General features: G+C 38.2%; 1 protein-coding gene across 2 annotated transcripts in view; it reads right to left on the bottom strand.

Moving 5' to 3' along the window:
- The window catches only part of CPB2 (carboxypeptidase B2), a 41,714-nt gene that overhangs the window by 15,721 nt on the left and 1,469 nt on the right, over positions 1-24,524 (bottom strand). For both annotated transcript variants that reach the window (XM_045567265.1, XM_045567266.1), the window contains exons 2-6: positions 14,422-14,497; positions 12,724-12,848; positions 10,807-10,915; positions 7,484-7,585; positions 2,610-2,714 (exon numbers count right to left, since the gene is read on the bottom strand). In XM_045567265.1, the coding sequence (XP_045423221.1) occupies positions 2,610-2,714; positions 7,484-7,585; positions 10,807-10,915; positions 12,724-12,848; positions 14,422-14,497 (517 nt within the window). The remainder of the gene's footprint in view (positions 1-2,609; positions 2,715-7,483; positions 7,586-10,806; positions 10,916-12,723; positions 12,849-14,421; positions 14,498-24,524) is intronic.

Below are 24,524 nucleotides of genomic sequence, written 5' to 3' on the forward strand. Positions count from 1 at the left end.
CTGTGAAGATGTGTTGTTAGGTGACTCTTGTGTATGGACTTTGAATTCACTCAGAATGATGGCAAGAGCTGGAAGGGAATACAGAATCACATCCCAGGTACCAGTAACTTATCTGCAGATCAATGTATGACAGCAATGAGAAAAGGTAAGAGTGCAACCAGATTATATGTTTCAGAGAAGAAGGAGAGCAGTGGCAGTGTTAGGACAGAAGAATGCAGACCCACACCTCCTGGCCTCGCGGCACATGGTGATGTGAAAGAAAGAACGGGCCATCTATTTGACGGAGCTACCATGAAGCAGTATCCTTAGCAAGTCACCTGTCAGCTAAGGTGAGGAGCAGGAGAGAGAAAGAATTGCATGAAGGCCTTGATGTTGCAAAGTGAAATTGTACAATTAAACAAGAAATCTCTAGGACAGAGGTATAGATGGAGGTTAGCAGTGAGAAAAGCCAGTTTAGCAGAAAAAGTATTAATATTTAGCAGGTTGTGATGGTTAACAAATATTCACTGGGCTGCTACAATGTGGGAGAACTTGTGCTGGGTTTTGGCTGTGGGGATGCAGTCATGCACGAGTCAGTCACAGCCCCTGCCTTTGCAGAAATAGAAGGGATCTGAATTTGGCCTCCTGAGAGAACATGAATGAGAGGCATAGAAAGAAATGACCGGCCTCAAGCTTCCCAAAGTGAAGTACTATGGATTCCCCTAGCTGAGACTGAACCATAAGATTTTTGAAATCCTTATTGAATTGTAGAAGGGAGTGAGAGACTGGAAAAGTTAAGATTTCAATTTGCATTTGGGGGCTGGGTGCTTCACTTTTTAAGTATAACATCTACTCACACAATTTTTTTAGAGTTAAACCTTTTATTTTACTTTTCCTCCTATAGAGTTTGAACCGTTATGAGAGTCAGATGATCTGGATTTGTTTTAGACAGGCAAGAATGGAGCTTCTTAAATGTTCACTAAAAAGAGCTTATTGATTATGTTCATTTGGGCTACATAAATTGGGTTCACATCAGCAAAATACTCAAGTATAAGATCCTTAAGCTGTATCTTGCTCCCCATTGTATTTCCAAGGTCTGGAACCTCAGAAGCAATTTATAAATATCTGTGGAATAAATAATCTTGCAAATATTCAGCCAGTGGGTGGAGTAGAAGATAGGATGTGTAATAAGAGGGAAGAGGTGTCACATTGAGAAGGATAGAGATTAGGGACAACCTCACCAATATAAATTAGAGTCAATATGAATTGGAGTTTCTTTCTGGCCCTTTCCAGGTTCAGTAATGGAGTGGGAAATAAATATTCTTTCTCTCCCGCTTTGTGCCTTTCTCTCTCCATCAACTGCTGCTCCCTTCATTACCTAAAATAACCAAACTACCCAACTAGGGGAAGGTTCCAGATCATCAAACACCTGGGATGTATTAAGAGTCTAGTCACTGGGAACCATGCTCATTTAGTGAAAATACTGCCAGTATCCAGGGATTGGGACCCTCCCAGTAGACTCAAGGAGACTGCAGCTCTCATCAGTGAGGAAGGGAAGATGGCAGGAAAATAAAAATAAGAAGGAATGCTAGATGATGTAAACAGACACAGGTAGAAGGCGGCTGTCTACAAGCCAAGGACAGAGGCCTGGAACAGATCCTTCCCTCAGGGCTGTCGGGAAGAACCAACCTTGTCGACACCTTTCTGGACTTCTGGTCTCCAGAATTATGAGTTAATAAATTTCTGTTGCTTAAAAAAAAAAAAAGAAGGAATGCTGTATTTGTCAAGACCCAGCAAAGGCAGAAATAGTTTTACCTCGATGTGCCTCATTTATGAAGAAAGATCTAAGTGGCAGTCTCTTAATTTCCTAATGCATCTATTTTGTGTTATTGTGTGTTTGTGAATACAAAGATTGCAATAACTATTATCTGAAGGACACATGTTTTGAGTTATTTTTTTCTCGTGGCAATGGCTCTCTGTATAAGTCAATGTAGAAAACATATATCCCCATTTTATAGGATTTGAAGCATAATTTTTACCATTTTCATTTATTATCGAGGTTTGTAGTCACTGTATCTTTTACTTTTATGACATACTGTTAATCTTACATAAGGCATTTTGATGCAAAAACCTTCAGTGACAAAAGCCCCTATTATGACATATGGGAAGGCATAGTTGACTCTATAATGGTGTGCTTTATATTCAACTCTCGAGGGCAGAATGTGGCAAAAAATGTCTGGATAATTAAAAACAAAAGAACAGGAAATTAATTGAGACCCAAATTAGGTGATTTCTTCAGTTCTTTCTTCTACACAGCAAACCTATTACAATCAGCATACAATTTCTTAATTGTTTTCCAATGTTTAACCCCAGACAGAAATGTAGAAAGGAAAAGACCAACAATATTTAGGGCGACCTAAATGCTTGAAGTCATGTTCTCAAACTTAAGTCACCCTGGGAAACTTGTGAAGATTGTAGACTCCCAAGCTTCACCTTCAGAGATTTTGAGTCAATAATTTTAGGATGTGATCTGGGAAAATGCATCTTAGTAACAGCTCAGTGGATTCTGAGACAGGTGATTTTGGGTCCCACTTTAAGAAACATGGACTTAAGGGAATGTGGATACTTACTTTGTCTACGAACCACAAGCAGAAAGCAGGAGAGATCCATTCTCTGGCATGGATTCCACAGTCAATCCATATGGCATTTTTGGGATTTTGTTCTTTTCCAGAAACCTACTCAAAGAAAACGGAAAAATAGCAAGAACAGTAGCAATAAGCTTCATGATAATACCTTTCGTTTATATAGTGCTTATCTTTAATACTTTCAACAAATCTCTGCTGTACACATTGTTCTCTGTATGCCTTTGAGAATTCTCAAGGGGAATCTAAACACTGGTGAAATTAAGGGACACTAGTTAACATCACAAAGCCAGTGTGAGTCAGGACTGACGTTTGAAGCCAGGACTCTTGATTTAAAGCTCTTTTCATCCTCCCACAAGTACCCAGACATACCAGAGCTGCATGTGGAAGTTTAGAAGTAGAAACCAGAGAACTAGTGCTTCGGGCCGTATCTTCATGGTTCAGTTAGAGGTACATGGGTGTGTATTGGGTGGGTAGCCTTAAATGGGAGGTGTGGAGACACACTAGGAGCAGAAACTCCCTCACTATTTTCCACAGACTGCTTGCTTTTTATCTGTAGGCTATTTCCTCATTTCACACAAAAAGAAGCACACATCTAACTTCTCACAAACTGATTACCAGCAGATCCAGGGATAGAGCCCTTGTTCACAATAGGGTGGGCTAGTACAAGCTGCTAACTCTTTGTAATAAGAATTTTCAACCTTTCCTCAATGATAGTCTTTGATGTCTTTAGAAGAATTATCAAGAACACCTCCAAAGCTGATCATAATTTATTTGCTTTTAAAAATTAGTTACAACACAATTTTACGGTATAGAGGGAAGGGAGAAGAGTATTATAAAATCAAACAGATAAGTAGACTTTCAATTCCAAGACAAGAAATATTTAGATTACCATCTGTACCACTCCAGGAAGCTTTTTCATTTCTTGGAGCTAGCAGTTTTCAACAATAAAGTAAGTGAGAAAGTAAAATGGCATTGGCCACTAATAATCAAAGTGTACAGTCAAAGAGAACTACTTAATTGATTTAATCTACTCAATGTAAAGAAAATCCTAAATTGTATTAGTTGCCTTACTTTCCCTTTCTAACTGCTGAGAGAACTCTCTTGGCACTGGTTCTGACACTGGATGGCTAAACCCCAGAGACTCACATTATACACACATCCTTGGTCAAGTAATAGTAGGACTAAAGCATATGGGGTGCATGATTTTCCAGTGTGCGCACCCAGGTTCCAGACACACCTGCTCCAAGGAGTGCATAACTGAAAGCAAATGTCATGGGTGGATATAGCATGATTACATGGATCCAATCTGATTGACCAACTCAACCACCAATGGGACCCAACATTTCATATGTCTGCCTTGAGTTTGTACTACAAGTTTTTGTCAAGGACAGAATAAAATTGAGAAATTCTGGCCAGGCATGGTGGCTCACGCCTGTACTCCTGGCACTCTGGGAGGTTGAGGTGGGAGGATCTCTTGAGCTCAGGAGTTTGGGACCAGCCTGAGTAAGAGTGAGACCCCATCTCTACTAAAAATGGGAAAATTAGTCAGTGTACACCTGTAGTCCCAGGCTGAGGCAGGAGGATGGCTTAAGACCAGGAGTTTGAGGTTGTGGTGAGCTACAATGATGTCATTGTACTCTACCCAGGGTGATAGAGTGAGACTCTGCCTAAAAAAAAAAAAAAACTGAGAAATTCTGACTCAAAGTCTTATCTTTGGATGACTGAAAAGGATCACCTATCACAATTTAGATAATGTTGGGATACTGTGTATAAATTACATGTTCCTAAAGCAAATGTATTTTTCTAATGATTGCACTTTTCCAGAGCTTTTTTAATTTTTTTAAAGGAGATAGTGGTGGAAAAAAGAAAAAAAAAATAACTACAGAATTAGAAACTGTAATAGGTAAGAATTATCATGTTTATGGCTCCCAAAATTTTCCCAGTAGCTATGTTCACTGACCTTTACTAAGGCCAATTTATTGAAGAGAGAAGACATCTAGTCCTAGACAGGTTAATCAGCTCCTCTCCTATAAAATTTTGCAATGGAAAATAAATAACCAAATGGATGGTGATTGAAGAACAAGCCATAATATGAGCCCTATCACAAAGGACCCCAGCATTGCCCTAGTTCCTATCCTTCCCTGGGTTTAGTTGTTCAGCTCTTACTGTGTTTTCAAAAGCTGTACCAGGAAGTCCTAGCCAGAGCAATTATGCAAGAGAAAGAAATAAATGGCATCCAAATTGGAAAGGAAAAGTTAAATTCTCCTTGTTTACAGATAACTTGAATTTATATTTAGAAAAACCCAAAAACTCCACCAAAAAACTGTTAGAATTGATAAATGAATTCAGTAAAATTGAAGAATAGAAAAATCAGTAGCATTTCTATACAACAGCTAACAATTTAAAAAAGAAACTAAGAAAGCAATCCCATTAACAATAGCTACAAAAAAACCCTTAGAATAAACTTAAGCAAAAAAGTGAAAGATCTCTACAATGAGAACTATAAAACACTGACAAAGGAAATTGAAGAGGACAAAGAAAAAAATGGAAATATATCCCATGCTCATGGATTGAAAGAATTAATATTGTTAAAATGTCCATACTACCTGAAGTGATCTACAGATTCAATGCAATTCTTACTGAAATACCAATGAAACTCTTCACAGAAATAGAAAAGACAGTCCTAAAATTTGTATGGAATCACAAAAGAACCTGAATAGCCAAAGCACTCCTGAGCAAAAAGAACAATCCTGCAGTACCAAAACAGGATGGTACTGACATAAAAACAAACACATAGACAAATAGAACAGAATAGAGAACGAACCCAGAAATAAATCCATGCATTTACAGCCAATTCATTTTTGACAAAGGCACCAAGAGCATAGATTGAGCAAAGGATAGTCTCTTCAATAAATGATGCTGAGAAAACTGAATATTTATATGCAGAAGAATAAAACTAGATCCCTATCTCTCACCACATACAAAAATCAACTCAAAATGGAGTAGACTTAAATGTAAGACCTGAAACTGTGTAACTACCAGAAGCAAACATTGGGGAAACATTTCACAACATTGGTCTGGGCAAAGATTTTTTTGAGTAGGACCCCAAAAGCACAGGCAACAAAAGCAAAAATAGGCAAATGGTATTACATCAAGATAAAATCAAAGGAAACAATCAATAGAATAAAGAGGCAACCCGCAGAATGGGAGAAAATTTTTGAAAACTATTCATCCAACAAGGGATTAATAACAATAATAAATAAGGAAATCAAACAACTCAACAACAAAAAAACAAATAACTTGATTAAAAAATGGGGAAAAGATCTGAATAAACATTTTTCAAAAGAAAACATACAAATGACCAGTAAGTATATAAAAAAATAGCTTGACAACACTAATCAAGGAAATGCAAATGAAAACCACAATGAGATATCATCTTACCCCAGTTAGAATTACTATTATCAAAAAGACAAAAAATAACAGATACTGGTGAGGATTTGGAGAAAGGGAAACACTCACACACTGTTGGTGAAAAGTAAATTAGTATTGCCATTATGGAAAACAGTATGGAAAGTTCTCAAAAAGCTAAAAGTAGAACTAACATATGATCCAGCAATCCCACTGCTGGGTATTCCCAAAAGAAAGGAAATCAGTATATCAAAGTGATATCTGCACTCCCATGTTTACTGTAGCACTATTCACAATAGGCAAGATATGGATCAATGTAAAGTGTTCATCAACAGATGAATGGATAAAGAAAATACGGTACATGTACCAAAGGCAGAAGTGATCCAGTCAAAGCAAAAGTGGACTGGTCAAAAGCAAAGATCATGGTAACATCTCTCAAGATGATCAAGGCATTTTGTTTGTTGACTTTCCAGAGGGCCAAAAATGATAACATTTGCTTATTATGAAAGTGTTTTGAGACTGTTAGTCAAAGCTTTAGCAGAAAAACACCCAGGAACGCTTCACCAGAGAGTCCTTCTCCACCATGACAATGTTCCTGCTCATCCATCTCATCAAAGACAATTTTGCAAGAGCTTTGATGGGAAATCAGACATCCACCTAGGAGTCCTGACTTGGCTCCTTTTGACTTCTTTTTTTTCTAATCTTAAAAGATCTGTAAAGGGCACTCATTTTTCTTCAGGTAATAAGGTGAAAAAGACGGCATTGACATGGTTAAATTCCTTGGCCCCTCAATTCTTTAGGGATGGGCTAAATGGCTGGTATCATCACTTACAAAAGTGTCTTGAACTTGATGGAGCTTATGTTGAGAAATAAAGTGTTTATTTTTATCTTTTAATTCCATTTCCATGGACTTTTTGAAGTCCCCTCATATATACTATCATTATTTACAATTAAAAAATTAAAAACAAAAGCTCTACCATTGTTTGTCCAATAATAGATTCTCTCTCTTCCTCCCTCTCTCCCTCCCTCCCTCCCTCCCTCCCTCCCTTCTTTCCTTCCTTCCTTCCTGTTTAATTTTGGACTAAGTCAGTCAGAAGTCATGTTGACATAAATAATACAGGGACTGGAAAAATAATATAGACCACTTCCTTCATTTTATGCAGGTGGATACTGAAGCCCAGGAAAGTTAAATGGCTTATATAATGTCACATAAACAGAGACAGAGTTGATTCTAGAACTGGGGTTTCTGCTGTTAGACCAACAACACAATATTAAAGGAAAAAATTTTAAAGGCAATTGCCAACCTCTAAATAGCTGTATATTAAAGTTTAGGAACATTTGTAATATAAATATTTCCAGAACTGAAAAATAAATCAAGTTTTAATGGGCACCACTAGAGAATTAGTCCCTCCCCTCAAGTTAAAAGATCAATGACTCTCCCCACAACATACCTTTAAAACATAAAGTGGATGTTTCTCATATGAGGATCCAATGTGGATTTTTTTAACCATATCAGGATAAGTCTCAGTCATATGTTCTATCCAAGTATAGATCTATCAAAATGGAAACCAGTAGTTATTCACAGAGCAAGTTCAAAGCATTTCACTGACCGAAGGAAGTAAACAACTTCTTCAAAGGAAGGAGTTTCCCTGAAAACCTTGGTATGTTTTAGGAATGAGGAACTAAAACTGGGGCAAGGAGTTTCTTCTGTTTAGAGAAATTAATAAAATTAAAGTTTTGGTAAGTGTCAAGGTGTAGAGAAAGAGTAAAAAAGTACTAAGAAACTTATAACAAATCAGGGAAAGTTAATCTTTAAACTATAGTCCCTGGAAGTTATTTTCAAAGTCTCGTCATATTGAGTTCCTGCCTTGTGTATGAAACCCTTTTTACCATTCATTCAAGATTTTACATTTATATGGGACATTAACAAAATTCATTTTTCAAGATTAAGGGAGCTCTGGGCACTGTCTTTACACAGGACAAATGAAAGTATCGTTGTTTCCCATTAAAGATCTATGCAAGCACAATGAGATTGGTAGAATGATGAGAGACAAGGTGAGGACAATCTGGAGGGTAGAAAACAATTCTATCCTGAGAAGTAGTTTGATTCTGGACCTTTCTCCTGGGTGGAAGTCCAGTGGTAGTTGAGGTTCTCTCAGGGAACTTCAATTATAGCAAAAGGAAAAAGCAAAAAGAAATTCTGGGGCTGACTTTAGGCTAGCGCCCACTTCAAAGCAGACATTGAATTATTGTCTGGGGATTGCTGGGATCAAACTTGGTCATGTTTTATGTGGACCAGCTTCCCAGGGGCCGTACTTAAACTCTTACACCTTCTGAAATAGGAACAATCAAACCTTGGCTACATCTCTGGAAACGTTTCTAGAGGTGGTTCCAAACAGCAGTCCTAGCTGATGGAGACTGGAGCACCTTTTACCCTTGGGTTCTCTGAGAGTAGCATCACCAGTATGAGTGGGATGTGTGAGTGCCTGGCCCCATGCTGAGAATTAAGAGGAAAGAGAAAGCCTCATCTGTCACTGAGCACCAACCTGTCAGTTTTGGAGTGTCAGAAATTTATCCGTCAGGGATTTCCTCATTGGAACTCCCATTTCCTGTATTACTCTTCTAGGCATGAATACATCCGAGAGAGATACTACATGAAGTTAATTTATGTTATAGCATTGATAGTTCATAGATTTCCTGCAATGAGGCTGTGTTGTATGAAGGTATCTTTATTGACAAATTTTATTCATTTTACAAGCTAACATGGGATAATGAAGGTAACATCCTTTAAAAAAACTCTTTTCCCCTGCCACTAAAGAAAAAGTTTTTTGCCATTTGTTTCTTTCTTCCTGCAGTGGATTACTTAAGATTTCCTGGTGTAGGCGATGACAAAAGAACTCCTCCTGCCCATCGGGCCATCTTGTAAGGAGGGCTGATGGAGACATCACTGTCTAAAGGGAAAGAAGCACTTAGAGGAATTTTTCAAGAGCAAAATTCCCATGGTTCCTTTGAATTTTTTGGAAAGTATTAGGCGTGGGGAGTGGGGAGAGAAGTATAAAATATTTTCTGGAATGTCATAGTTGTTTTGTTGAATTGTGTCCCCTGCCAAAATTTGTACATTGAAGTCCTAATACCCAGTACCTTAGGAAATGACTGTATTTAGAGATAGTGCCTTTAAAGAGGTGACTAATTTAAAATCAGGCCCTTAGGGTAGACACTAATTCAATCTGATGGGTATCCTTAATCAAAGAGGAGATTAGGACACATGGAGAGAGACACCAGAGATGCACATGCTCAGAGAAAAGACCACATGAGAGAGGACACAGCAAGAAGGCAGCCACCTGTAAGTCAAGGAGAGAGGTCTAAAGAAGAAACCAAATCTGCTAACACCTTGATCTTGGACTTCTAGCCTCCAGAACTACAAGAAAATAAATTTCTGTTGTTTACACTACACAGTCTATGGTATTTTGTTATGGCAGCCCTAGCAAACTAATACAGTCACGTGCTTGTTTTTTCCTTCTGTATCATTTCAATTCTTTCCTGAGGATATGGTAAGAAAACATAATTTTTTGACAACATAATTAAGATATATTTAAAAATACTTCCTTTTAAGGCATTTCCCTTTCCCTACCAAACTTAACATAGCAGTGACATTTTAACCTTCTGCATTTTGCAAATCATGCCTACGTAGCCTCTTAGCATCAAGTCTGCTCCTGCAGTGCTGGTATGGGTGCTGGAGAGGAGTGGTCTAGGTGGAATAGGTAGGTGTAGGGCAGGAGAGATACACGAGGGGGATGCAATTTTAACACCCCATCAATCAGCCAGGCACATCAATTCTAGAAACAGATTGAGTTCTGGTTTATTAATACCTAACTGGGAGGGAACAGATGCTTTTAAAGATTAAATATAAAATTGATTCTTGTTACCTAAGTCTTAGATGTCTTAAAAATATGGATACGGGCTCTAATAGTTTCTGGGCACTTCGTCAAAGATGATAAAAGTACTTACATTAGGCAATATAGCAGCATATGCTTATGAAAAAACAAAAGGTATCAAGATATTTGTATTACTTAGAGTACAATATACACAAGAGAAAGTCTTCCAAGGGATTTATTCTTTTAACTAACAAATATGGGGAAATGGCTTTCAGCATATTATGTGAAAGCTTACAGAGGTCCTAACTAAACATAAACATCCTACTCAGGTTCACTCTAGAAAAAGTGGAACCTATAAGTGCTAATAGAAAAAAATCCAATTTCTTTAATATTAAAACACAGGCATTATTATTATTATTAATTTAAATAGCTTCCTCCTAAGAGGAATAAAATGCAATTATTTGTAGTATATTAAGTATATAAGTGAATATATTTCTTTAATTCAGTGGGGTAATCTGGCAATTATTCAGTAAGAGTAAAATTAGGGTAATGCTCCAAAGAAACATGATTAATTGAACTGATAATTTTTATTTTGTGGCAGTTTCAATTAAAAGGCCCTATCCTTTAATTCCTGTTGCTCCTTAGCATGCAGTGTTACTTTTAGCAGCTAGAGATACTCTTAGCAGTGGACGAACATCCTGCAGTTTACCAAATAAGGTGCAATTTTTCCAGGGAAGATATCTACAAAAGGATGAATTACCACCGTGTAATCAACCAAAATGTGATCTTTCTTTTTACCAGCCTCCAGTAATTATGATTCTTTGATAATTTTCCCTGGTTGAAATGACAACACTGGGTAAACGAAAATAGTAACTTTAAAGATCAGCGTGATGGCTTACTTCATTTAGTGGGTGATACCGTTCATAGTACGATGAGGACGCCCGGGGGCTGAGCGTGGTGTTGGAGGTCTGCTGTTGAATAATAGCTTCCACATCTTCCAGCAAGACCCTAGGTGATAAAACAGAGAGTGAGCTGGTTTCCAAGCAGAGCACTCACCTTCCTACACGGCTCATTGCAGGCACAACAGGTTAGCCTGGGGAAAAATTGCTAAAAAAATCTAAGAAGCAGTTCATCAAGCTAAAAACACCACCATCTCACATTGTGATAAACTGAATTAACAAACTCTTTCAGCAGAGCCTACATGGAGAAAAAGTAGCTCCTCTGAGGAGCTCAGTAAATATTTGATGAGACGAGGAATGAATGAATGAATGGATGATTATATTTATGTCTCAACTGTAAAACTGGATGTGTATGTCAGATGTTTAAAATAGAAATAAAATTTTGTCTAGAAAGTAGCACTGGAGAAAAAGTAGCTCCTATAAAAAGTAGCTCCTACGAGGTATGTTTTCAGGACCTCCAAAAACTCACCCTTTCCCACCATTATCAATATTTCTCGACTATGATTCTCCAGTGTCTTTTATGTGAACATATAAATTAATGTACCTTTCTTCAACCCAGAGTAACACTGCATTATTCTGTTTTCAGTAAAAGATCAAGGAGAAGCAGAAAGTCTTTTTTGTTTTGTTTTCCATTAGCCTGCACCAGCTGTTCTGCAGAGCTAAAGAAATGGAATTGCAGGACAAGGAAAGGTATGGGGAAGGATCTCATTTAATTTCTCTCCAGAAGCACCACATCTATTAACTAGGCAAATATTTTAATTGAATTAAGGTATTTTATTACCTAAGATGGACAATTTGAAAAGTAGCTATCATATTAATAAAAGTTTATTTACTTTTATTTAGGCTAATGGATAAAAGCCATGGCTCTATTATCAGAAAATTCTGAATTCAACTCCTAGCTCTGCCATGTTCTATCTGTTGACCTTGAAAAATTTTTTTATAAATAAGAGGGTTTTTCTTTTATATGCATAATGGGGATAGTATCTTCTTCACAGGGTTAAATAAAGATTAAATGATACAATGTATAGAAAGGCTCAACACAGTTCCTGGAAAACAGTCTATTACTAATAATTATTATAGCATATTATCTAGAGGCTACCCGTTGATGCACAGAAGAGAGCATGGTCTCAAGGAAGGTGCTGGGCCAGCAGGAGGCCCCTGGCAGCAGGACAGTGGCTATGGAGGGGATATTTACGGGCAGGAGGATACAAAAGGACTACGGTGTGGGCTCTGAACAGAAATTGCACCGGATACACTTTTTTAAAAAATGAAATAATTTAATACACACGATAGGTGCTACTTTTATCCCTAATTTACAAAACTGAGGTACAGAGAGTTTAATATTAATAATTCCCACAGGGCCACACAGGTGGTAGATGGCAGCGCCAGCCTCCAACCCAGGCTCTATGCAGAGTCAGAGCACCTATTAACACCTTTTAGTTTGGGGCCAAATATTTAGAAATGTTCACTGACTTTGTGAAGGAAGAATTAGCAAAAGCAAAATCCCCCTCAGCAGCTGCTCTTTCAAGAGATACCACAAAGCCTACCAAGGTGAATGACAACTTTGCTCCCCAAGTCTGGGTGCGGAGTAGGCACAGAAGAAGGAACTAAGAGAGGCTCTACCGATCCTGGAGTCTAACCCTCCTTTCAGATAAGAGACTGAGGTCCCGAGAGGTTAAACCACTTGTCCAAGGTCCAGAGCTGGACCGTGGGCTTTATCACAAGTCCATTTCAGTGACTTCTATGATGCCATGTTTAACATATTTTATTTTTCCTGGAAGGAATGATACCAGCCCTTAGTCAAACACATAATAGGTGCTTATAATAGCTACTTGATATGTATTAAATGATGCCTACCTGAATAAAATGCCGTTCATCATTAAATGGGCTTTCACAGTGCTTACATCAGATGCATTCACAAAAAAATGGACTTCTATTTTCTTCTCAATATGGTCAGCTATTACCGGCCGCCAGAGAACAATCTACAGTTTTAAGGAGAAAATTTGATAAAATAAAAAAGAGTTGTTCACATCATGCTCATCTGTAGCTAGAGCCACAAAAGTTGTGTCTGTAAGGGACACGAAAAGGACACTTCCTGGCCACTGGTCTTCAACCACACACATGGTAATATAAACATTTACTTTGTAGTGAGCTTTTTAAATTCTTCTCTGTAACTCTAGTTGCTAAAGAGGACCTGGAACTTATCAGATCCTCAGTAAATATTTGATGAGACAATGAATGAATGAATAATAATAATGAATGTATCACTCAGTTGTAAAACTGAATGTGTATGTAAGATGTTTAAAAGAGAAATGAGATTTTTGTCTAGAAAGAAAGTTGATTAAACATTGATTTTATTTAATAAAAATTTCATGTTCTTGTAATTATTATCATGACATTGTTCCGTTTTAAAAATCTAATTATGGCCTTTGGGCAATGCCTTCCAATAAGATTTATATTTTTTCTATTTTACTGTACCTTTTCAAAGCACTTTCACACTCATTTTCTTTGATAATTATGGTAACACTTTGATAAATAGACTAGGCAAATGTTATTATTTTCATTGTTCAGGTGAAGAAATGAAGGCTCATAGCTAACTTGTCTAAAATCATATGCCAAGAAGTGACAGAACAAGAACTAAAATTATAAATCTCTGATGTTTCCTCCTGCAGTGTTTCCTCTTTACCACAGTGTTGGTAGCCATGAGAATGCAGTCAGCTCTGCTGTTGCAAGGAGCACAGCTGACTGGGGTTCCCAGCTGCTGCCCCTGGTGATCCACCAGGAGCTGAGGCCATGCTGCCCCGGGGCTACAGCCAGTCAGTAGTTGTACACGGTGGGTGTGTCAATGCAGGCCCATTCCTCCCAGATGTGGGGCTCCTATAACAGGTGACTTAGGCTTACAGATTTACCACTGGCCTAGCTTCAGCTTCCTTGGAACTGCCCTGCAGACTGAGGGTCTCTGTGCAAAATCCTCCCTTCTGCAGGGGTGTTAGAGCTGCATCGTGGTCTGAAGTTGCTCTCTGCCATCTCCAGCTCCCTCTTTTTATCCATCCCAAGTATCCCCCTAATTGTTTGCACCTCTAATCTGGACTTGACATCTGCTTCTTGGAGAACACTAACTAACATGGAGCCATCAGTTTTATATCATGATATTTTGTGACATTTGGCAATTTTCTACACTTTAGACATTCTGGGTCCAAGGCATGAAAATTTTAATAATTTTCCCCTTGTGTTTTTGGTGCATACTCCTTGGTTCAGTACCATTGTTTCATAAGCAAAGTTTTATCGAACTTCTGTTACCATAGCATCATTGTAAGTATATACTTTGAATCCCTAGGTACTATTATGAAATTGGCTGAAAATCCAATAGCACAAATGAAGAAAGTTCGATTTGGGGAACCAACAAAAGCATGTTATTTTGGGAAGGGGGAGAAGGCTATGAGGAGAGGAGTTCATACCAGATATATATAAGTCATACAACACACAGAAGGCAAGATGGCACCCAATACTTATACAAAATGAAATCAATATAAACACAAATTAAGGAGAAATTACCTCATATGTTGTAGTAAGATTCTTCAGAATTTGAACTTGCCTAGAGGTTCTAGGAAGAGCAGATAAAACCTGGCCACTGGGAAAAATAAAACAGAATTTTGATGTGAAAATAAAAGTAAAAATGAGATGCATTATACTGGAAGGGGCTTCTGGGTAATTGTAAAAAGGAAACAAAATTTTAAATGGACAGAGGATCTCACTACAGACTAAGTATAAAAAGAGAACATATACTCTCAGGCTTTTGACTCCATTTGCAAAGGAGCAGAATTTTGCAATTTCTGCAATTTGCAATTGCAAAACTAAGAGCTCTCCTGAATGGGGGTCAGTTTGTAGAGTACTTACTTCTTCCTTCTGTGTGTATGTGTGTGTGTGTGTGTTTTAATTTTAAAAATTAAATATTTGATGCATAAAAATGTTTATGCTAACAATATCTTATTATGTACTAAAATGAATGCCTGTGAACCCATCACCCACTTTTAAAAATCCAATTTCATTGGCATCCTGAAGCTCTTCGTGTATCCACTCCACTTTGTTCCCTCGCCACACCCCCAAAGGTATCCACTACCCTAAATTTTCACTTTTCCTCATTCCCTTGTTCTTCTTTATAGTACGGATCCTTAAACACATGTGTGTGTGAATTCTTAAACAATATACTTAGATTTGCTTGATTTAACTTTATAAAAATGGTATACTATATGTATTCTTCTGAATCTTGTTTTTTCACTCAACATTGTATTTTCAAGGTAAGCATCTGTGTTGAAGTATCCAGCCATAGTTCACATGTGCAAGAATTTTGCTGCAAGTGGAATTGCTATTTCATGGGTATGCACAATTTTAAATTCATACAACAGGGTCAAATTAGTCCCCAAACTTTTTGTATCAATTTCTATCGTCAGCAGTAGTGGAAAAGATTTCTTATTACTCCTCCTCCTTACCACCACCTAATGCTCTCTGACTTTTTAACTTTTCCAATCAATGGTTGTGAAATTGAATTTTCTTGTGATTTAAATTTTCATTTTCTGACTTACTAATGAAGTAGAGCTATTTCTATTTAATCATTGGCCATTCATATTTTCTCTTATGTGTTATGTTTATTCAAGTCACTTGCCCATTTTTTTCTATTAATTTGCATTTCTGTAGTAATTGGCTAGTATAATTTCTTTCTATATTTTAAATATCAAGTCTTTGTCAGTTATATGCATTGAAAATATCTTCTACTAGTTTGTCATTTGTCTTTTCTCTTTCTTTATGATATATTTTTATCCATCATTTCTGTCTGTTTTGTTTAAGAACTCTTTCCAAATACCTGGGTTATAAAGATAATCTCATATATCACTTTTATGTTTCTTACTTAAAGTTTTAATCCATTTGAAAGTTATTTGTTTGTGTGCAGTATAGAGAAGAAATTGGCTTCCTTATTTTTTTTCTTAGCATCATTTATTAATTGATGGCAGTTTCTCCAGGGATTTATGCTGTCAATTTTGTCATGTATCAGGTTTCCATACTGTTTGGCAGAGAAACTGCTGGCTCATCACACCGTTGCCTCCTCCTGGGCACATGGAAAAACTGCATTTCTGCATCTGTTAGCCTTCCATGTGTCTGTGTTGAGACCCTGTGCCTGAGTTTTTTGCCCATGAGAATGCCAGGGGTGTGAGGCAGTTAAGAAAAGGTGTGTCTTTATGTGCCCAGGCTCTCTCTCATCCTGGGGCTGGAAGCAAGGAGCTCCAAGAAGTGGAGTTGCACAATGGAAGTAGACCAGAACTCCAAGTTGGAGGAGAGTACCAGAGAGAGCCCTGTGACCTTCATCAATTAGTGACATGAGTGAGAAATTGTTATGGTATGAATCTGTCCCCCCAAAATTCCTATGTTGAAATCCTAACCTCAAAGGTGATGGTATTAGGAAGTGAGGCCTTTGGGAAGTAAATAAGTCATGAAGGCAGACCCCTTATGAATGGGATTAGTGCCCTTAGAAAGAGACACCTCCCCTTTCCACCATGTGAGGATACAGTGAGGAGAAGATGCTGTGTATGTGGAAGTGGGCCCTTCCCAGACCCGGAGTCTGCCAGTGCCTTGATCTTGGACTTCCCAGCCTCCAGAACCATAAGCAATAAATTTCTGTTGTTTATAAGCCACCTAGTTTAAGGTATTTTTGCATAGCAGTGCAAACAGATTAAAACAGAATTGACCTTTTATTGTGTTAAGTAAAGCTATTTCAGGTTTTATTAGTTATTGTAGCATAATCAAGGATTACCCTGTCTAATATAGGGCAATCTATTTCTTGACTATTATGTTCTATTGGTTTATTTCTCTACCCTTGTGCCAATACCACTCATCTTAGTGACTATAGCTTCGTATTAAATCTTAGCACCTTATAGTCTTATAGACCAAGCTTCCCATGTCCCTTGCTCAGTTCAATTCTTTTTTTTTTTTTTTTTTTTTGTTTTTGAGACAGGATTTCCCTCTGTCACCCATCGAGAGTGCAGTGGCATCATCATACCTCACTGCACCCTCAAATTCCTGTGCTCAAGCGATGCTCCTGCCTCAGCCTCCTGAGTAGCTGAGACTGCAGGCTCACACCACCACACCCGGATCATATTTTTATTTTTTACTTTTTAAGAAATGGGGACTTGCTATGTTGTCCAAGCTTGTCTTGAACTCCTGGCCTCAAGTCATCCTCCCACATCGACCTCCCAAAGTACTGGGATTACAGGCATGAGCACCACGCCTGATCTGCTCAGGTCTTTTTTAAGAGCCTCTTGGCTTGTTCCTTTGCTTTTCCACATAAATTTTGAAAATCAGCTTGTCATGTTCCAGGAAAAAAATTTGAATTTTCATTAGGATTATATTGAATCTATACATAATAATTTAGGGAAAACTAATACACTAAGGGTTCTAAATCCCCTTATCAGGAAATACAATAGATTTGTCTATTTGTTTAGGCCTTCTTTAATAGCCTTCAAAGCAGTTTTATAATTTTATCCACAAAGATGTTGTACCTTTTGAAATTATGTTTGTTCTAACAAATTTCCTTTGAAAATGGTAACTTTTAATATTCCATTGCTTAGCTCTTTGTTGCTGAGATATAGAAATAAAATTGATTTTTGGATGCTGAATTTCTATTTAGCTCCCTTGGTAATTATGATAATTTAAATATTGGTGTTTGGGGAATTTTTCTCTCTGCAAGCAATCATTACAACTGCACGTAGTAAGTTTTGCTTCTTTCATTTCAATTCTTATAGTTCTTTTCTTCTTCTTGCCTTACACTGTTGGCTAGGACTCCAGTATAATGTTGAATAGAAGTGGAGATAAAACGTGTGTTTCATATTTTTTTAAGAAAAACCTTCTAAAGTTTCACCATTAGAACACTTGATGTAGGTTTTTGGTAGATGTCCTTTATCAGCTTAAAGAAATTCCTTCTGCTCTTTGCTATGAGTTTTTATCATGAATGTGTGTGGATTTTGCACGTTTTTATAAGAGGAGCATATGGGTTTTCTGGTTTAATTTCTTAATGTGGTGAATTACATTAATAGATTTTTTAAAAAGCTGACACTTAGTTTAATTTGCTTTATCATATTTCTTTCTACTTTGCAGCTACAGCTGTGAGGAATTCTTAGTGATTCTTGCATAGCCAAGGCAATAGATTAGTGTGACTCAACATGGATTTACTTTATTTTCACATACCACTTATCCAGAAAGGATAGAATTTCTTAACACATTTTATCATATCTGCAGCTTTCTCTCCAGTTTTGCAGGTGAGGGACATTTAGATAAAGAGAGAAAGGGAGCAGTGAGATATGGGATTGCAGATATACGTGGAATCTGTTAGCAGCAGTGACCTTATCAGATTTCTAATATACCTCTGAGTAATCTCACAAGAACTATTTATTTAAATCAAAATTAAGCTATATTGGTGGCATTTGCCAGAGGGGAGCCCCCCTTTTTTTAACTGAATGTAGTTTCTCTTTTATTTTCAAACAAATATTGCCCTTGAAATAGGATGATGAATATTTTTTAAATCAGAAAGAAAATGCTTTCTTCTTGCTTTATTTAAAACTAATCTTGGGCCAGGCATGGTGGCTCATGCCTGTAATCCTAGGACTCTGGGAGGCTGAGGGGGGAGGATCACTTGAGGTCAGGAGTTCAAGACCAGCCTCAGCATGAGTGAGATCCCATCTTTACTAAAAATAGAAAGAAATTATCTGGGCAACTAAAAACAGAAAAAAATAGCTGGGCGTGGTGGCACACCCCTGTAGTCCCAGCTGCTCAGAAGGCTGAGGCAAGAGGATTGCTTGAGCCCAGGAGTTTGAGGTTACAGTGAGCTATGATGATGCCACTGCATTCTAACCCAGGCAACATAGCAAAACTCTGTCTCAAAAAAATAAAATAAATAAATAAATAAAACTAATCTTAGACTTTGCTTCTAGTCAAGTTGGAGAAACAGGGACCAGATATACCCTCCTTTCTGAAAAAACTGAAAAACTGGACAAAATGTATGAAACAATGTTACTCAAGACATTGGACAACAGCAACATGATGACTAAACACAACATGATATCCTGGATTGGATCCTGGAACAGAAAAAGGACATTAGGGGAAACACTGATAAAATCCAAATGAAGTCTGAAATTTAGTTAATAGTAATTCACCAATGTTGGTTTCTTGGTTTTGACAAATATACCATGGTAATGTAAGATGTTAATATTGGGGTGTACTGGGTGAAGGATATACAGTTGCATTATCTTGGCCACTTTTCTGTAAGTCTAAAATATACCAAATAAAAAATTTTGTTTTTAAAAACCATGTACCAAGAGCTCTGGAAGCACAAAAGAGATTATGATTACTTCTATTTGTTATTATTAGCAAAGGCATCATAGAAGAGATGATTGGGTAAGTAAGAATGTCTGAGACTATGTAAAGGCACAACGGCAAGACACAAAAGGGCACCTTTTGGGAAATGGCAATTGTTCATTGTTTCCAAGTATAGGTGTTCAGAGTAAGAAAAGAATGGTAGCTAAATAGAAGTGAGCTTGGAAAGTTGTGTTAGTCCTCCCCTAGACAAAATTTTGAATGCATGCTAAGAAATTTGGACTTCATCATGCAGGCAATAAGGTTAAGAAAATGACATCATTTAAATTGTGATTTATAAGAATAACTTTGATAGCAGGGTGAAGGATGGTTTTGTTTCAGAAAGCCTGATTAAAAGATTCTAAATTCTAGATATAAGCCTACAGAGACTTGATCATCAGAAGAGGGAAAAAGTGACTTATAAAAACTACAGACTGGGAAATTTTATATCAGTCTCTGGTACAAGTGTAGCATAAACTATTCAATGACTGCTTGAGGACACATGTTCAAGGACATGTATTGCAGCATTATTCATAGTCACAAGAACTGAAAACCATGTGAATGCTTATCAGTAACAGAATTGTTGCATGGTGGTGGCATCTCCACATTCCAGAATGTTTTCAGTTGTTATAAAGAATGAGTTTGATAACAGATAACTTGGGGGGCATTTACATGATGTATTAAGGAATAGAAGCAAGATGTGGAGAACTCTATTAAATATCCTATTTTTGGGAAAAAAATTAGAAAGAAAAAGAAACACTACATGTGTTAAAAGCAAGAGAAAGTTATGAACCTCCTTTGGGGTATAGTCTATTTCTTTATTAACATGTCCAGCACCTCTACAACCAGGTTGTATCATGACTTTACCCTAGTTATCAGCTTGGAGGCCAGAAGGTGGGAGTAGATCCGGAAGGCTGACTGTAGAGTATGCCATTACAGAACTAAGTCCCAGATGGCAATGGGGATGATGAGATCCCTATATAATACATGCCAGGTGGCAGGGCTTAACCACCAGTAACAAGATGGGCACAGTCATTGTAATCAGCAGTAAGGTCAGAGCAGTAGCCAGAGGGACATGACCCTCAGAAAGCTATGGAGTTGGTTAAGAGAACACAGAGTTCTCAGGGACAATATAGATGAGCAGCCAACAGGAGTATTGCTCAATCTTTACAATAAAAATAAATCAGGGATGGATAATGAGAGAGGGTGAGGACAGCTATTTCAATCCATTGCCCAGTTTCGGGACCTGAGCAAGTTCTTATATCCAATATTTCTTACCTGAAGGAGGAGTCAGGCCCCCGTGAGGAAAGACCCTGAAACAGTATAGAAAGTATTTGAAAGGATCATGATTCCTTTAATCCCTTCCCAGAGAGAACTATGGCAACTTACTCAGATAACTGCACACTGGGGAAATGGTAATACTCAGACATTTAGGGGTCTGTTGGATGCAGGCTCCAAGTTGACATTGAAACCTGAGGATCCAGAGTCCTAGCCCAAGCCTAGCTCATAGGGTGTGCGCTGTGTCCATGGAACCCCTATGATAGATCCCTGGTCCCCAAATCTATGATTGAAATGGACATACTAGATAATTGGCAGAACCTCCTCATTGGTTCCTTGCCTATAAGGTAACAGCTATTACAGCGGGAAAAGCCAAAGGAAACTTCTAAAATTGCCCATCCTCCCTGCCGAGATAAAAAAAAAACACATCCTAGGGAGAAACGGCAAATATCAGTGCTACCCTTAAGACCTAAAGCATGCAGGGATGGTGGTTCCCACCAAATCCACATTTAATTTGCTACCTGGCTCCCACAAAAACCAGATGGATGCTGGAGGACGACAGTGGATAACAAAACTCAACCAAGCAAGGATCGCCATTGCAGCCATTGTGCTTGCTGTGACGTCTTTGCTGGGCAGAGCCTCAAGTATATGGTATTTAGCTACTGGGCTGGCCATTCCTGCCAGAACGAAGCCTCAGAAACAGGTAACATCCACTTGGGACAGACCCCAGTGTATATATACAGTCTTGCTTCAGCTTTAATTAACTTTCCTCCCACTCTCTATGATAATATAGTCTAAAGGGGACTAGCCTATCTGGATATTCCAGTCCACTATATCAATGACATCATGTTCATATTGAACCAGAAGAGCAAGAAGTGGCAAGTACATTGGAAGCCTTGGCAAAACACATGTGCTCCCAAGGGTAGGGTATAAATACTACAAAGAGTCAGGGGCCTGTCACGTTAGGGAAATTTTAGGGGTCTAGTGTTCTGGGACCTCACTTTCATTTTCTGTCCATAAATGCCACCTGCCCATGTTGCTGAGCAGAGCTCTCTGAACCTCTTCTGGTTCTGAGGGCTGCTTGATATACAAATTGTTCTTTGCTCAATTAAACTCTGTTAAATTTAATTCACTCAAAGTTTTTCTTTTAACAACAAAGATTGAGATATTTGAATAATATCTTGGTTAGAGCTGACATTCTAATTTCTGAATTGAGGCTGTTTGCATTTTTAACATGATCCAAGGATTGTCAATTACTTAAGACTGGGCTGAAAAGTCATGAAATTTCCTCACTTTCTATGCAAGAGCAGGGAAAGATAACCGCATCGTGTAGAATGTCCTACAGCAACAGGAGATGAAAAATAAAGATGTGTTTGGATCTGAATGATACAGTTATAGCATTTACACAATAACCATTTGAGAAAAAAACAAGCTTGCACCAAAAATAGAATGAAAAGTGCAAACACAAGAAAATAACAGGTCACTTTACACAAGAAATAAAGTGAGTCTCAAAGAAGACAAGGGAATTGTCCAAGGCTGCATGGCTAGTAAGTAGCAGATCTGGGGTTCCAGCACAACTCTCTGGATCCTGAGCTTTTCTTTCCCTCTCCATTCTCTCCTTTTCTTTCCTTCCTTCCTCCCTTCCTTCCTACCTTCCCTCCTTCCTTCCTTCCTCCCTCCCTCCCTCCCTCCCTTCCTTCCTTCCTTCCTCCCTCCCTCCCTCCCTTCCTTCCTTCCTCTTTCTCTCTTTCTTTCTTCTTACCACTAGGAGAGTGACACTAGCTTTTAATACGGATGCAATACTGCCACTGTTCCTTCCCTTCTAAGGATTATGATTAAGATTATGTTCATCAGAGTCCATCCCCCACTACGGTTTATAGGGGAAGGTTCATACTTGTCATAGTCGTGAAAGATTATTTTGAATTTAAAAACCTGGTGAGATGCCTCTGAACAATAGAACATAGCCTGAGGCTGTAATTTTGTTTTATGCATTACAGTGTTTTAAGGCCATTGGTAGCTTGTTCTTTGAGATGAAAATAATACATCAGTAAGGAGCTACGTAGAGAATAAGCTGGTCTCCAGGTGGCCGAATAGTATTTAAAGTCAACAGAAGGAACACTTCATATGGTTTCACAATAATTCAGACTCTCTCGATCCTCCTCCAGTTGTCATTTCCTTTCCTTCTTTTCTTCCTACCGTTTTCTCACTTTTTCTTTCCAAATAGCCTGGGCTGATAGGCTGCACCTAGGTGATCATTGCCCAATACAATTAATGACTGTTTACAAGATTCTTCCTAGTATTTTATTTTTACCCTTTACAGTGTTTAGCCTTTAAAAGCAAGTGAATATAGAGATCTGTTTCTTTGGCTGCCTTTCTCTTTGGTATATGGTATTTATGCCTTTAAAACTTTTTGCTTTTGTTGTTGTCGTTCAAGGGCACTTCAGTGATGAGATTTATCAAAATGTACCCACAAATCAACTGCTAAGAGATTGCCTGAATACAAACTGTTATTAGGAAAATGATAACGACAAAAAAAAAAAAAACAATAACAAAGAACAGCTTTAGGAAAAGTTAGTTCTCTTTAGAAGCGTTTATATTCTTGCTCCCAGAAATAATTTATCAAAGTCTGTCGCTCTGAATGAAATTAGATTTCCTTTTGAGCTTCAGTAATAGGCTATTCCTGGAAAAGCAGAGCTTGGAAACATGGTAAAAAATTATTTTTACTCACAGAAAGGAGTATGTTATTTCTAGAGAAGGGACGGGAACCAGGATTCAGATATGCATCTGCTACAATGAAGTCCCCCTCACCCCTGTACATAGGGACCTTCACAGTGTGCAAAAAGTATTAAATATTTTAGGGCCAGGCGCAGTGGCTCATGCCTGTAATCCTAGCACTCTGGGAGGCTGAGGCGGGAGGATTGTTTGAGCTCAGGAGTTCGAGACCAGCCTGAGCAAGAGCGAGACCCCGTCTCTACTAAAAATAGAAAGAAATTATCTGGCCAACCAAAAATATATGTAGAAAAAAAAGTTAGCCAGGCACGGTGACACATGCCTGTAGTCCCAGCTACTAGGGAGGCTGAGGCAGTAGGATTGCTTGAGCCCAGGAGTTTGAGGTCGCTGTGAGCTAGGCTGATGCCACGGCACTCACTCTAGCCCGGGCAACAAAGTGAGACTCTGTCTCAAAAAAAAAAAAAAAAAGTATTAAATATTTTCAATGTGATATTATTTGGTTAAAATATAGTCATAGTCTCATTCCTTTCTTCAAACATAAGTGTCAATCAGATTGCAGAGTATAAGCTGAAGCAAAACATAGTAAGAAAATCCATGCATGAAGTAATTTTCTCACTCATTTTTTCACTTTTTTTTTGTCTGTTTCCCTTATTTGCATTATATTTAGTCCCACTAAGCTGGTATACACTCACTCATTTTGAAGAGATGTGGTAAAGCTTTTGGTGTGTCTTGCTACCAGTTATCCTATCCAGGAGTTTAGGTCACTCTGTGAGGAAGATGGTGCTCGGCAGGCGAATCTGCCCACCCACGAAGCTCCGCGACAGCCAGAGCTGACAATGCCTGTGCTGGGCTGGCGCTGGGGCCATGTTTAGGCTGCTAGTAGGTGAGGACCATGAGATTGGACCTCCAGTCCAGGGCTCTCTTCCAGGCTATATTCCAAACCAACTGTCTTCTCCAACTCACTGAGATTAGAACTGACCTCCCTTCATACTGGTTTTCTTCCTAATTTCTAGATTATTTAGAGGTAATGCTGTGCAGTGCAAAGAGTTGAAATGAGGCTAAAGTGGGTTTGAATCCAAACTCCACACTTACTGCTTGATCTTAGGCAACTGATTTATTCTTCCTGAGGCTCAGTTTCCTCCTCTGTAAATTGTTGGTAAAGATTGCTAGAGTATAGGATTGTAGGCATTTAAACAGGTAACATTTCTAAGTGCCTAGCCCTGACAAATGCAAGCACATGAGGCAAACAT

Source organism: Lemur catta, chromosome 13 (assembly GCF_020740605.2).
Source record: "Lemur catta isolate mLemCat1 chromosome 13, mLemCat1.pri, whole genome shotgun sequence".
In the NCBI taxonomy this organism is placed as follows: Eukaryota; Metazoa; Chordata; class Mammalia; order Primates; family Lemuridae; genus Lemur; species Lemur catta.